The following is a 12,536-nucleotide window of genomic DNA, read 5'->3' as shown; positions in this document are numbered from 1 at the left end:
TTGTTCGTAAAATAAACTTAACCAATTAAAAATCAGTGTTCCTTATGGCAATTGCCGAAATTTCAACGTCAGATGTGGTCTGGTGTCGTATGAATAAATATATTCGCGGGAATTCATTGTGGCCACAAATAAATAAAAACGAGCATTTTGTATCTACAAAAATCTATGTAATCATACCACATCTAGCGTTGAAATTTTGGCTATTGCTATAAGGAACACTGATTGTTAAGGTGTTAACTATATTTTACGAAATACTTAACGAAATTGTCGTTGATTTTGAGCGTTATAGACTTTAAATTGTGACCTTTACCTTGAACCAAGGGGTCTGGTTCTTGCAGGCAATACTAAATCTCATCATTCCTGTCTATCTGACAAGTTAATTAGATACCAATCCATAGTAAACAGTTATGCTTCTGACAGAACCTCTAGTGTTTCACCTCCATTAAAGGAAATTCCAACAAAACACTGATATAAAAGAAATCTGAAATGCCGGTCTATAATCAAGTTTTATTTTTCCTTTATAAGAGATTAGATGATGGACTTCATGTGAACCTAAAGCTTGTCACACTGCCTCATGACACTGCATGCCTCAATATGAAGCAAGTTCAAATACATTGTTATCATAACTCAAAACTTATAACGCTGTCCGTTTATAACGCTGTTGCGTGGCTTGGACCCCGTCATCCGCATTATATTGGAGTTACAGTGTATAAGCAATAAAAAGTTGCAAAAGAGACAGAAGATTCAGACTGTGTTGGACAAGTTTGATATCATCATCCTATGCATGAACAAGTTGTAAATGGAAAATGGGCATTACTTAAGTAATTTTTAAGTTAATAGTGAACATGAGACAGGACAAAATAATATAACTTTAAGCTTTTGAAAAATTATTTTTGTTTGGTGTTTGAAAATGTATATACTCTAAAATACTCCCAAAAGGCAGTTCAAAATATTTTATAAGCACACTAACAATACACCTAATTTATTAGATGTTTCTATATTCCTATGCATAATATCAATCAAATAAACATCTTTGGTGCTAATTGACATCATGCAGTTGTGCCTGAAGCGATTTCAACCAAAAAGGTTGAATACAATAATCAGAACAAATTGTTTCCTTACTATGATCACTTTATAAATTATCTGTTGCAGCCGTTGTTTATCAGCAGTATACAAACCTACTTACCCAAATAACCGAAATGTAATGGTCCAGTGACTTCTCACATTCATCTGCCAGGTTTTACGACTGTTATCAGGTTGTAAAACACATGTGTGGTTTGGCACCAGATGAGGGCAAATACTGGGTAAAACGCTAATTTTGACAAGGCAGACGTTCGCTCCTACATTATTTGTACAACCCAGACAGTCGCTCCTACTATATACTGACAGCCTATTCAGTCGCTCCTACATTATTTTGACAATCCGGACAATAGTTCCCACATACTTTTGACACCCCGGCCATTGGTTCCGTCAATTAGATGCAAAACATAAATGCATAGTATAACATATTAAGCCAACAATAAATTTTACCTCACTTGTTCACCGTAAGCCGATTCAAAATGAGCTGATTAAAGTGATTTTAATCAATTAAGTGACTTAATAACTAAGTAGGTTACAGTTTGTCAATTCTTTACCTGTAATTTAGTGACCAGCAACTTTCCGTGTTGTCAAAATAATGTAGGAGTGACTGTCTAGGCTGTCAAAACAGCGAAGGAGCCAAAGTCCACCTTGTCAAAATTAGTGTAGCAGCCATTGACCGTGGGAGTGATTGTCCGGGATTTATACAGGGTATGTTGATTTCTTAAATGCAAATGTCCACAAATTTAGAGTCATTAATTAAAGGGGAAAATCTGACTGTTCGCAAAAATTGTCACACAAAATAAATTGGGGGCTTAAAAAGGGGGTGTGTACAAAGGTGTTGGAAAACCTTGAGTTATTATGGGATTTACTGTTTTGTGGCATAAATATCTTAGTGTCACACAGTGAGTTTTTAAACAATTTATTGCACATATTATTTTAACAGTAAAATGCAGACATAAAATATGTAGGCAAAATACTGGGCAAGTGAACAACCTATGTTAGAAAAGATAGCATGTATGATCATGTATCACCTCACAACAATTTATTTGTGGTCACAGTGACCTTGACCTTTGACCTAGTTACCCAACAAGAGATGTGTTTGTCAGAAACACAATGCCCCCTACTGCGCCGCCTTGAAATAAAATTTATATTTATCATTTGGCAGGTATAGAAATCATCTCCCTTTAAAGGTTATTACTTCCCTTGAATTTTGTCCAATCCAACCGGGGGGAGGGGGGTGGGGAGGGTCTCACAGTCAATTATGAGTTTATGACCATGTCAGACATCACTGACAACCAAGGCCTGTGGTTTAAAAGGTTCATAGCCAGAGTTGTTTTTTTTTCCATAAAATTACTTCCCTTAAATTTTGTCCAATCCAACTAGGGGGGGGGGGGGTCTCACAGTCAATTATGACCATGTCAGACATCACTGACAACCAAGGCCTGTGGTTTAAAAGGTTCATAGCCAGAGTTGATCATGTATCTATGGACATAAGTCCACAGGTATGAACATCAAAGAAATTATAATTATATCATTTAAAAAAAACTTTGACAAATTAATCATTTGGGTTATAAATAATCAAAATAATACATCTGTACTGTAACTGTGAAAAGAACTTCAATTCTTGGTAAGGAAATATATAATATGAGATTTATAGTTATATAATTACTTCCCTTGAAAATAATTGTCTGTAACAAATCTCTATTTTTAGTAGCAAATAATTAAAAGCCACTACCGTGACTATAGATTCACAACTCAAAATGTGCAGCTCCATGAGATACACATGCATGCCAAATATATAAAGTGGCTATGTTCAATATTGAATAATTTTCTCCCTTTTTAAAGCTTATCACTTCCCTTAAATCTGCATTTTTTACCGTAGACCGTAAAGGATGACCTTGACCTTTTACCACAATGCGCCGCTTTGATTTATTTAACAAAAATATATACGTGGGCAGGTCAGATAACTTTGTCCATTTAAAGCTTATTACTTCCCTTGACTTTGTTTTTTCGACCCTAGACCTTGAAGGATAATGTTCACCTTAAAATTTTACCACTCAAAATGTGCAGCTCCATGAGATACACATGCATGCCAAATATCAAGGTGCTATATTCAATATTTAAAAAGTTATGGCCAATGTTAAGGTTTTAGCACGACGCCTACGGTGGACGGCGGACGTTGGACGACGAGCTGGCTATGACAATAGCTCGGGTTTTCTCCAAAAACAGCCTCGCTAAAAATTAATAGGGGTCATCTGCAAGTCAAGATAAATGTACCTATGATTCATGATCCTAGGCCTAAGTATTCTTGAGTTATCACCCAGAAAACATTTTACAGTTTCTAGTCACTGTGACCTTGACCTTTGACCTAGTGACCTGAAAATCAATAGGGGTCATCTGCCAGTCATGATCAATGTACCTATGAAGTTTCATGATCCTAGACAGGGGTTTTTTTTGGCCCGATTTTATAGCCGAAATTTGGCTATATTCCCAATTGCAAAAAGTATACTTTTTTCTTAACCAAATTGTCTAAGTATAAAAAGGGCAAATAATTCTGTCAAAATGCACGCCAGAGTTATCTAAATTTGCCTGCCCAGTCCCCTCATGATTGTAAATAAGTGTACCAAGTTTGAATGCAATAGCTTTGATACTTTATGAGAAAAGTGGACCTAAACACAAAACTTAACCAGACGCCCACGCCAAGGTGATGACAATAGCTCATAACTTTTTCCAAATGACCTTGACCTTTGACCTAGTGACCTAAAAATCAATAGGGGTCATCTGCGAGTCATGATCAATGTACCAATGAAGTTTCATGATCCTAGGCATAAGCGTTCTTGAGTTATCGTCCAGAAACCATTTTACTATTTCGGGTCACCTTGACTTTGACCTAGTGACCTTAAAATCAATAGGGGTCATCTGCGAGTCATGATCAATGTACCTATGAAGTTTCATGATCCTTGGCATAAGCGTTCCTGAGTTATCATCTGGAAACCATTTTACTATTTCGTGTCACCGTGACCTTGACATTTGACCTAGTGACCTGCAAATCAATAGGGGTCATCTGCTAGTCATGATCAATGTACCTATGAAGTTTCATGATCCTAGGCATAAGCATTCTTGAGTTATCATCCGGAAACCATTTTACTATTTCAGGTCACCGTGACCTTGACCTTTGACCTAGTGACCTCAAAATCAATAGGGGTCATCTGCGAGTCATGATCAATGTACCTATGAAGTTTCATGATCCTAGGCGTAAGCGTTCTTGAGTTATAATCCGGAAACCATCTGGTGGACGGACCGACCGACCGACATGAGCAAAACAATATACCCCCTCTTCTTCGAAGGGGGGCATACAAATTAATTATAATGAAAATTTAATCTTCACATTTATAAAACTTATTGTAAGTTTACAAATAAATTACTTCTCTTAAAATTATATTTTGTACTTAAATAAATCTTTAACTGCTTATACTGGAGAATGAGTAAACATAAATACAAGTGAACAATTAATTGCTCATAAGATCGTAATGTGTTGCAATTTTACCTATCAATATTGGATATATAACCATGCCCTCTGCAATGGTATAAGGATAAAGGAATGTTTCAGAATGTTTCAGAAGACAGTTGATACTTACGGTTGGTGAAAGCATAACAATCAAGCTTAAAAATCTTAAAACAATAATAGTTGCATATTAAATGAAGAAATATAATTTATCACAAAATAGCAGCCTTTACAATACCTGAAAAAACAATTCCACAACATGTTAAGACAAAAAAAAAACACTAATTAAAACATAATCACACACGTGCCAGGTTAAAAACTTGATATTTATTGTTTTTATCTGTGCCAACACGTTTATATATAAATGCAATTAGAATTATTATTGATATACAAAATATGATGCTTATACCCGTGCAGGAGTACATAATGATGCTCAAATGAGATTGCATGGAATTAAGTAATAACATTCCAGTTTTGACTCTTAATTAACTCATAGACACACGTAAATCAATTGCTGAGTTGACCAACCATGCGTTTACATATGTAATAGTAAACAAAAGAACATGACTGCACAGAGAAATTGATCTACTGTTAACCTTTGGACAAACAACTATAAGGTGTGGGTATAAACAAAATTGGATTGTGACCTTAAACTTGGAACTAGGGAACTGGCAAAACTATAACTCATGATACGGCGGAGTTGTTTGAAAATCCATCCATGCTGGACCAGAGTTCTGATTTGGAAAAAATTATAATGTATTCTTACTTTTCTTGTTTGACCTTGATTTGTGACATGGACCCTGAGCCTGTTTTTTTTACTCATCACTTCTACCAAGTAATTAGTAATTTGAAATCTGTCCATGCTGGGCAAATTAGGCTTCTTACAAAGGATTATTTTAAAAATTGACTTTTTGCATTCAATTGTGGCCTTTATATGAGACCTGATTATTGTCATTGACATGAGGATTGCTTCTGCCAAGCAATTTTAAAATCAATCTTTGTTGGACAAAAATATTCTCCTGATACATATATCCAGCCTGATTTTTTTCATATCATCAGTAATCTTGTATTGGAAAATATTAGGTACAATTTTGTTTTATATTAAATTGAAGCTGAAGCATGCTTTGCAGAAATGTTTTACACAAATTTGCAATATTTTAACCATATACTTCTACAGTATATAAACAAAAAAGCCTGAAAAAAAATATTTTAAAAATGCAACTTGTCTAATTTTAAGCAGGCACACTTTAACGTTTTGCTATTGTTTAATAACTTGGTATATCAATATTCATGTATATACATGTATATAAACATTGAGGAAACAGCTTGAGTGCAAGCAGGATATATAATTTATAATAACATTATTATAATGGAATTGTAAAAGTTTCTTCCCAAAACAAGGTCATGAAATTGATACAAGGAACAATAGACTAGAACAATAGACAAGCAAATAAAGACTTACTTATTCAGGTGAGCACCAAATAAAAATATATTTTTTATTGTATTGGGACACCATCAAATTTTGATTAATAAGTATTCCAAAAGCAACAGTAAATGATCCTTGATTTTATTATTCCCATGATTTACTTGTATGTTTACGGTGAATACTTTAAAAGAAATCTCCTATGAAACCAAAGACATCGTCGGAACTACTACGGAGGGCAGACAAGGGCTTGGTATGATAAAACCACAGCGATGGAGCACGGCAGATAAAAGAGAGAGGAGTCAGATGGTGCAGAAGGAAATCAGGGTGAGCGAAGAGGAGAGCAGAAGAGCCCGATCAGTTGAAATGGGAGGACAATGTGCATGGAACAAATGGACAACAACAGAGAGGAAGTTAACTTGGGCAGACATCTGGCAGTATGAGCCGCTAAGACTCAAATTCCTGTTAAGGTCAGTTTACGACCTGCTGCCATCCCCAACCAACCTTCACAGATGGGGTCTAGTGGAAGACCCAAGATGCAGTCTTTGTAACAAGCCATGCACCATGGAACACATCCTGTCATCATGTCAGACTTCGCTGACACAGGGCCGCTACAGATGGAGACACGATGCTGTCCTTAAGGAGTTAGCAGATGTACTTGAGCGCGAGAGAAGGAAGAAAAGAACAGCAAAGAAAACAGCATCTACAAAGATCAACTTTGTCAAGGCAGGGAAAACAAGCACAAAGCAAGCTCCTAGAAACACGTCGATCTTAGATGAATCTGGCCAATGGGAGATGAAAGTCGACTTAGGGAAGAAGCTGGTCTTCCCCGAGATCGTCCAAACTACACTGAGGCCTGACATAGTGATATGGTCCACCAAACACAAGAAGCTGGTGACTATTGAACTCACCGTCCCATGGGAATCAAGGTGCGACATGGCATATGAGCGAAAGAAAGCCAAATACACTGATCTCTTAGACCAGTGCAGTGAGCCGCGGTTGGAAAACATGGCTGTTCCCGATCGAAATTGGCGCCAGAGGCTTTCCCGCACAATCACTGTGGAGGATGCTAAGTGCCCTAGGAATCAGAGGAGGAGAGAGAAAGAAAGCTGTTGGGAGACTGGGTCAAGCAGCAGAGAGAGCGTCTAGTTGGCTATGGATCAAGAGGGAGGAGAAGAGCTGGCAGCTAACCACTGACCCGTAGTGCCTGATCAGCACTGCGGTTCCACCGCCCGGAGAGTGTCCTGGGATTTAAGGATGAAACACTTGTTGATGGGCGGCTCCCAGCTGATGAGTCAGTGGTTTTGTGCAGCACAGGCTGTATTCAACATATTAACATTTCTTTGATTTTTACATTCAACATTTAGTAATGTTACCATAATTACAATTAACATGCACGTTTTTTTACAATATTATTATTTGCCATTTTACATAAATTAAAGCTCCATAAACATCCCAAATACACTTAAATATAATTAAGTATATTAAATATGAAACATTCGTTAAAAATGTGTGTTATTTGCACAGGTTTAACACAAAAGAGACAAGTATTGCACAATATTACAACATATAATACAATGTGGTACAAAATTGTGATTATATACGCTTTCAGTAAAAACTAACTAGGAGATGTTCTCACTTACGGCTAAAATTTGGCAATCAAAAACTTTATCAAAGGCTTTCAGGTTTATAAAAACATAAATGGAGCACCTTCCTACAAATTATTCTTTTTTTCTTGTTTTATTCTCTTGTTTAATAGAAACAATATTTAAAGATTACATATAAAAGCATAAAAAACACATATAATAACAATAATACAAAATGCATTGTCCTTTAAAAATGCACACTAATTTCCTAGATATCAATACAAATTACATTTAATCAAAGGAATAAATAGTCTATAAATTATTCTAACTGAGGAAGCAAGAACAACTATAGATTAAGACCAGGTCTGCTTTTGTTGACTAGAAAACTCCCGTTTCAAATCCAGTAAATTCTGTTCCAACAATTTCACCTCGTCCCACTTCTGCGCCATTTTTGCCTCTTTGATATACCCACGTATGATGTCCATCTGTTGCAGCATTGGATCCTCCATCGACTCTCTGACTGAATGCTCTGAGGGCTTCCACCCATAACTACTGTTCCGGATGTGGGTGTTGGCACCTGACCTTTCCCCAGACGATTCTGGATCTTTCCCTGGCGTAGATATCTTATCCTGGTTTCGCTTCTCTTGCTCTTGCGCCTGCAAAACAGCTTCTCTTTCCTTTGTTATACGTTCCTGAACCTGGGAGGCTTTGCGTTTTTGCAAAATAGCGTACTGTTCTTCCGAGGGTAGGTTCTGTAGGCCCATCATATTTTCTTGAATGAAGTTTGAGGCATAGGTCCGGATAGATTTCTGCAGCTGGTCCTGCTTATGTGACACACTTTCTTCTGAGTCATTATTCAAGGTAGATATCCTTTTACTGAAACAAATCAGGAGGATCGTCCTAATTAACAACAAATTACAAATTACAATACATTTTTGATCAAGTGTTTTTTCATAAGCACCAATCTCATGTATAAGTATATTTTATTTTTTTATCCATGTACTAATTTTCACAATAGACATGTTCTAACCGGTAATTATATATATATATATATATATATAAGTTTGGCAGGAGATCTTTGATAAGTTTGCCCCAAGCCTAGTCCAGGAACTGAGAAGTTGTCAATTTTAGCAATAAATAACAGGTAACCTCTCCTAGACGAATAAATCAAGATCAACATAACATTATTAGCATTGAGCACTCATGTTTAACTAAAAATAAGAGATGTGTTTGTCAGAAACACAAAAACCCCTACTGCGCCGCTTTGAAGCCATATATATATTTGACCTTTGACTTTGAAGGATGACCTTTAACAGTGAAGGATGACCTTAACCTTTCACCACTCAAAATGTGCATCATCACAAGCTACACGTGCATGCTAAATATCAAGTTGTTATCATCAATATTGCAAAAGTTAAGACCAAGGTTAAAGTTTTGGGACACACATAAAATGAATGAATGAATGGCTGACAGACAGGCAAAAAACAATATATCCCCGATCATTTGAACCGGGGGCATAAAAAAACAACCACTGAGTACTGGTTTAATCTAGGGCAAAGACTCACGAGAGCCAGAGGTGCAATCATCCTAAGGATTTCACCAATTTAACGTTTAAATTCATATGTTGTAAACAAAATTAAACTAAGCTTTATGTATGCTAGTTGTCCAAATCAGGTTTGCTTGAAACTATACCAAATCAATGTTACTTGAACTAATAAAGGTCAACAAAAGAATGTGGCTTAAATTTACTAACAAATCAATGTTGCTTCAACCAATAAATATTAACAAAAGAATGCTGCTTGAACATACTAACAAATCAAATAAGATTGAAATAACTGACAATTAAACATTAATGGTTCTGGAGCTTGCTAACAAATCAAATAAGCTTGAAATAACTGACAATTAAACATTAATGGTGCTGGAACTTGCTAACAAATCAAATAAGCTTGAAATAACTGACAATTAAACATAAATGGTGCTGGAACTTGCTAACAAATCAAATAAGCTTGAAATAACTGCTAATTAAACATATATGGTGCTGGAACTTGCTAACAAATCAAATAATCTTGAAATAACTGACAATTAAACATTAATGGTGCTGGAACTTGCTAACAAATCAAATGAGCTTGAAATAACTGACAATTAAACATAAATGGTGCTGCAACTTGCTAACAAATCAAATAAGCTTGAAATAACTGACAATTAAACATTAATGGTGATGGAACTTGCTAACAAATCAATGCTGCTTGAACTAATTAACAAATCAATATTGCACAAAACTTACAACATACCTTGTTTTTTTAAGCAATATACTAACAAATAACATGTCATGCCTAGTACCTGATTTTATCAATATGATCATATTTCTGGACCAGCTCTGTACGTTTAACCTGAGCTTCCTGCAGCCTATAGGTTGATTCACCCACACTGAAACCAAATTTCTTCTAGTCATTAAGATGCTTACTAAAATATTACTGTTAGAAAAATATGAATTACGGAATATAAAAAGAACAATAAATCAAATGGATATGTTGTAGTTCACTTCAAGTCTTTTTAAAATCCCTAGCTCTTCGCTGCAGATTTACTGTTATGTTGAGTAAAATTCTATGCATTAAAAAGTGTGCAGGATAAATGTTTTGCTATTTCCAATACATATAAAGGGTGACATGCACTCCATGAAACTTCAGAATATCTTAATAAAAAATTCTTAAAATAATTGTTTAACATGATTTTGAAAATCTCTTCAAACTATTAAAGCCACAATTTACAATGAGTTAATCAGGAAATTTTAATGTTAAATACAAATACAATACAGAAGCGACCAAAGTGATTGTATTACACTCACACAGCTTAAAAACTAATTTCATGTATTAAAGTAAAAAATTGTACTTGCGCACAACATTTAATTTTGTACAGTAAAACACATAAAAGTATTTGCTAATATAGAATACAAATTCTATTATTGTATATTTCTCACTCTACCTCAGAGACTCCACCATCGGCAAGTACTTGGCAAGCAGGGCCTCACACTCTTCTATAAGAAACTTCAGTTTCTGAAACAAAAACAGTACAATTATAAATATAGTAACAGCAGGGCCTGAACGGCCAAAAGTTGCTCACCTGAAATACAAAGGAATGACCTGTTCTATGCAGCCCAAGATACATGTATCATTAGAACAAAAGTTCTGACCAAGTTTCATGAAGAGTGAACTATAAATGAGTCCTAACAAGGCTTTACTATAGCCATATAAGGAAAAATGCCCTGCCCCCCCCCCTAGCGGCTTTGTTTTTAGACCAACCAGAACCATTTTAAAACTCATCCAAGATATCATTGGAACACATTTTCTGACCAAGTTTCATGAAGATCGGAAATAAATGTGGCCTCTAGAGTGTTAATAAGGTTTTACTATAGTGATATATAGCCATAGTTGAATATAATCATTTTTGTTATTTTACTCAAATTTGATCTGTAATCAATGAACACATTCTACAATAATGCATGAAGCCCTTGAGCACATTGTGCTCAGGTGAGCTAAAAATATAAGAGAACCCTCCCTGTAATTGATTTAGCATTTATAACCAGAGAGGCATAATTTGAAAAAATCTCTGTAGGGGAGCATTATTTTTTTATAAGATTTGATGACCTATATAAGCAGCGGAACCCGATTATATCGATAACTTTAAAAGAGATTCCCCAATAGATCATACATAAATATTTGTAAAAATCTGCCAATCAATTAATAAGAATTTGTTTGAGTTAAAAGTTGGCAATTGATTATGGACAAAAGGTGATCAAAAAGCTCACCTTGAATATAACAATGTACAGACAATGAACATGTAAAGCGAAACCCCATAACCAAGATCTCCCATAGGACTCTATACAAGTGGTTTTAACAGCTTGTGATCTTTGTATTGACATGTTAGACTTTCCCCCATGGCTTTGAAGTGTAGGGGTTCCCTTGTGTTCAAATTCTTAAAACATTGGTACCCCTTGGCCTTAATTTCCAAATATTATATTAGCCTTAATTTCAAAATATCATCTTTGTGTGCCTGTAGCAGCTATAAGCGATGGAGATACATGTAGCAGCTATAAGCGATGGAGATACAAGTAGCAGCTATAAGCGATGGAGATACAAGTAGCAGCTATAAGCGATGGAGATACAAGTAGCAGCTATAAGTGATGGAGATACAAGTAGCAGCTATAAGTGATGGAGATACAAGTAGCAGCTATAAGTGATGGAGATACAAGTAGCAGCTATTATCAATGGAGATACAAGTAGCAGCTATAAGCAATGGAGATACAAGTAGCAGCTATAAGTGATGGAGATACAAGTAGCAGCTATAAGTGATGGAGATACAAGTAACAGCTATAAGCGATGGAGATACAAGTAGCAGCTATAAGCGATAGAGATACAAGTAGCTGGCAAAGACAGTGTATACCCTTCCACGGATGCATTATTTTAGAATATGTTCAGCCATAACAAATCAAATTGAATTCGAATAACAAACGTTTTTATATCCCTGTAGGGTTATTTAAAAAAACAAAAAACATAATAATAATAATAATAATAACCATAATAATAACAAGAGCACCGCATAACGGGTGCCACGCTCGGCTGCGGGTGCATTTAAAAACAAGGGCACCGCATTGCGGGTGCAGACCGCTCATCTATTTTCTTTTTAAAGGTGAAGGGACTCTCAATTTAAATCACAAAGGAGGGAGAGGTGGAGTGAAGAGGGGTGTATAGTGTGGGGGTGTGGATATTTATTACATTATCTTCCAAAAATGCGGAAAAAATGCAAAAAAAAAATCGGGGGAGGGGGATTCTTGGGTGCGATGGTTGGACGGTATTTCAAAAAATAAAATAATAAAAATAAATATTTGTGTTTTTTAACCGTTTCAAAAAAAAATTGGGTGGTGGGGGTGGGGTGGGGGGTATAG

The 12,536-nt window shown here is 35.7% G+C and overlaps 3 protein-coding genes across 20 annotated transcripts in view; 1 reads left to right on the top strand and 2 right to left on the bottom strand.

Moving 5' to 3' along the window:
- The window catches only part of LOC127881948 (uncharacterized), a 220,875-nt gene that overhangs the window by 58,444 nt on the left and 149,895 nt on the right, over positions 1-12,536 (top strand). The gene's annotated exons all lie outside the window — the stretch shown is intronic.
- Positions 1-12,536, bottom strand: part of LOC127881951 (PRA1 family protein 3-like) — a 140,119-nt gene that overhangs the window by 21,923 nt on the left and 105,660 nt on the right. The gene's annotated exons all lie outside the window — the stretch shown is intronic.
- LOC127881939 (rabenosyn-5-like) overlaps positions 1,984-12,536 on the bottom strand; it is a 96,527-nt gene continuing 85,974 nt past the window's right edge. For all 18 annotated transcript variants that reach the window (XM_052430196.1, XM_052430194.1, XM_052430182.1 and 15 more), the window contains 3 exons: positions 10,577-10,647; positions 9,935-10,021; positions 1,984-8,470 (listed from right to left, as the gene is read on the bottom strand). In XM_052430196.1, the coding sequence (XP_052286156.1) occupies positions 7,948-8,470; positions 9,935-10,021; positions 10,577-10,647 (681 nt within the window). In that variant the 3' untranslated portion in view covers positions 1,984-7,947. The remainder of the gene's footprint in view (positions 8,471-9,934; positions 10,022-10,576; positions 10,648-12,536) is intronic.

The sequence above is a fragment of the Dreissena polymorpha genome, chromosome 5 (assembly GCF_020536995.1).
Source record: "Dreissena polymorpha isolate Duluth1 chromosome 5, UMN_Dpol_1.0, whole genome shotgun sequence".
Classification (NCBI taxonomy): Eukaryota; Metazoa; Mollusca; class Bivalvia; order Myida; family Dreissenidae; genus Dreissena; species Dreissena polymorpha.
Note: the sequence above shows the minus strand (reverse complement) of the source record. Positions and strands in the feature narration are given on the sequence as shown.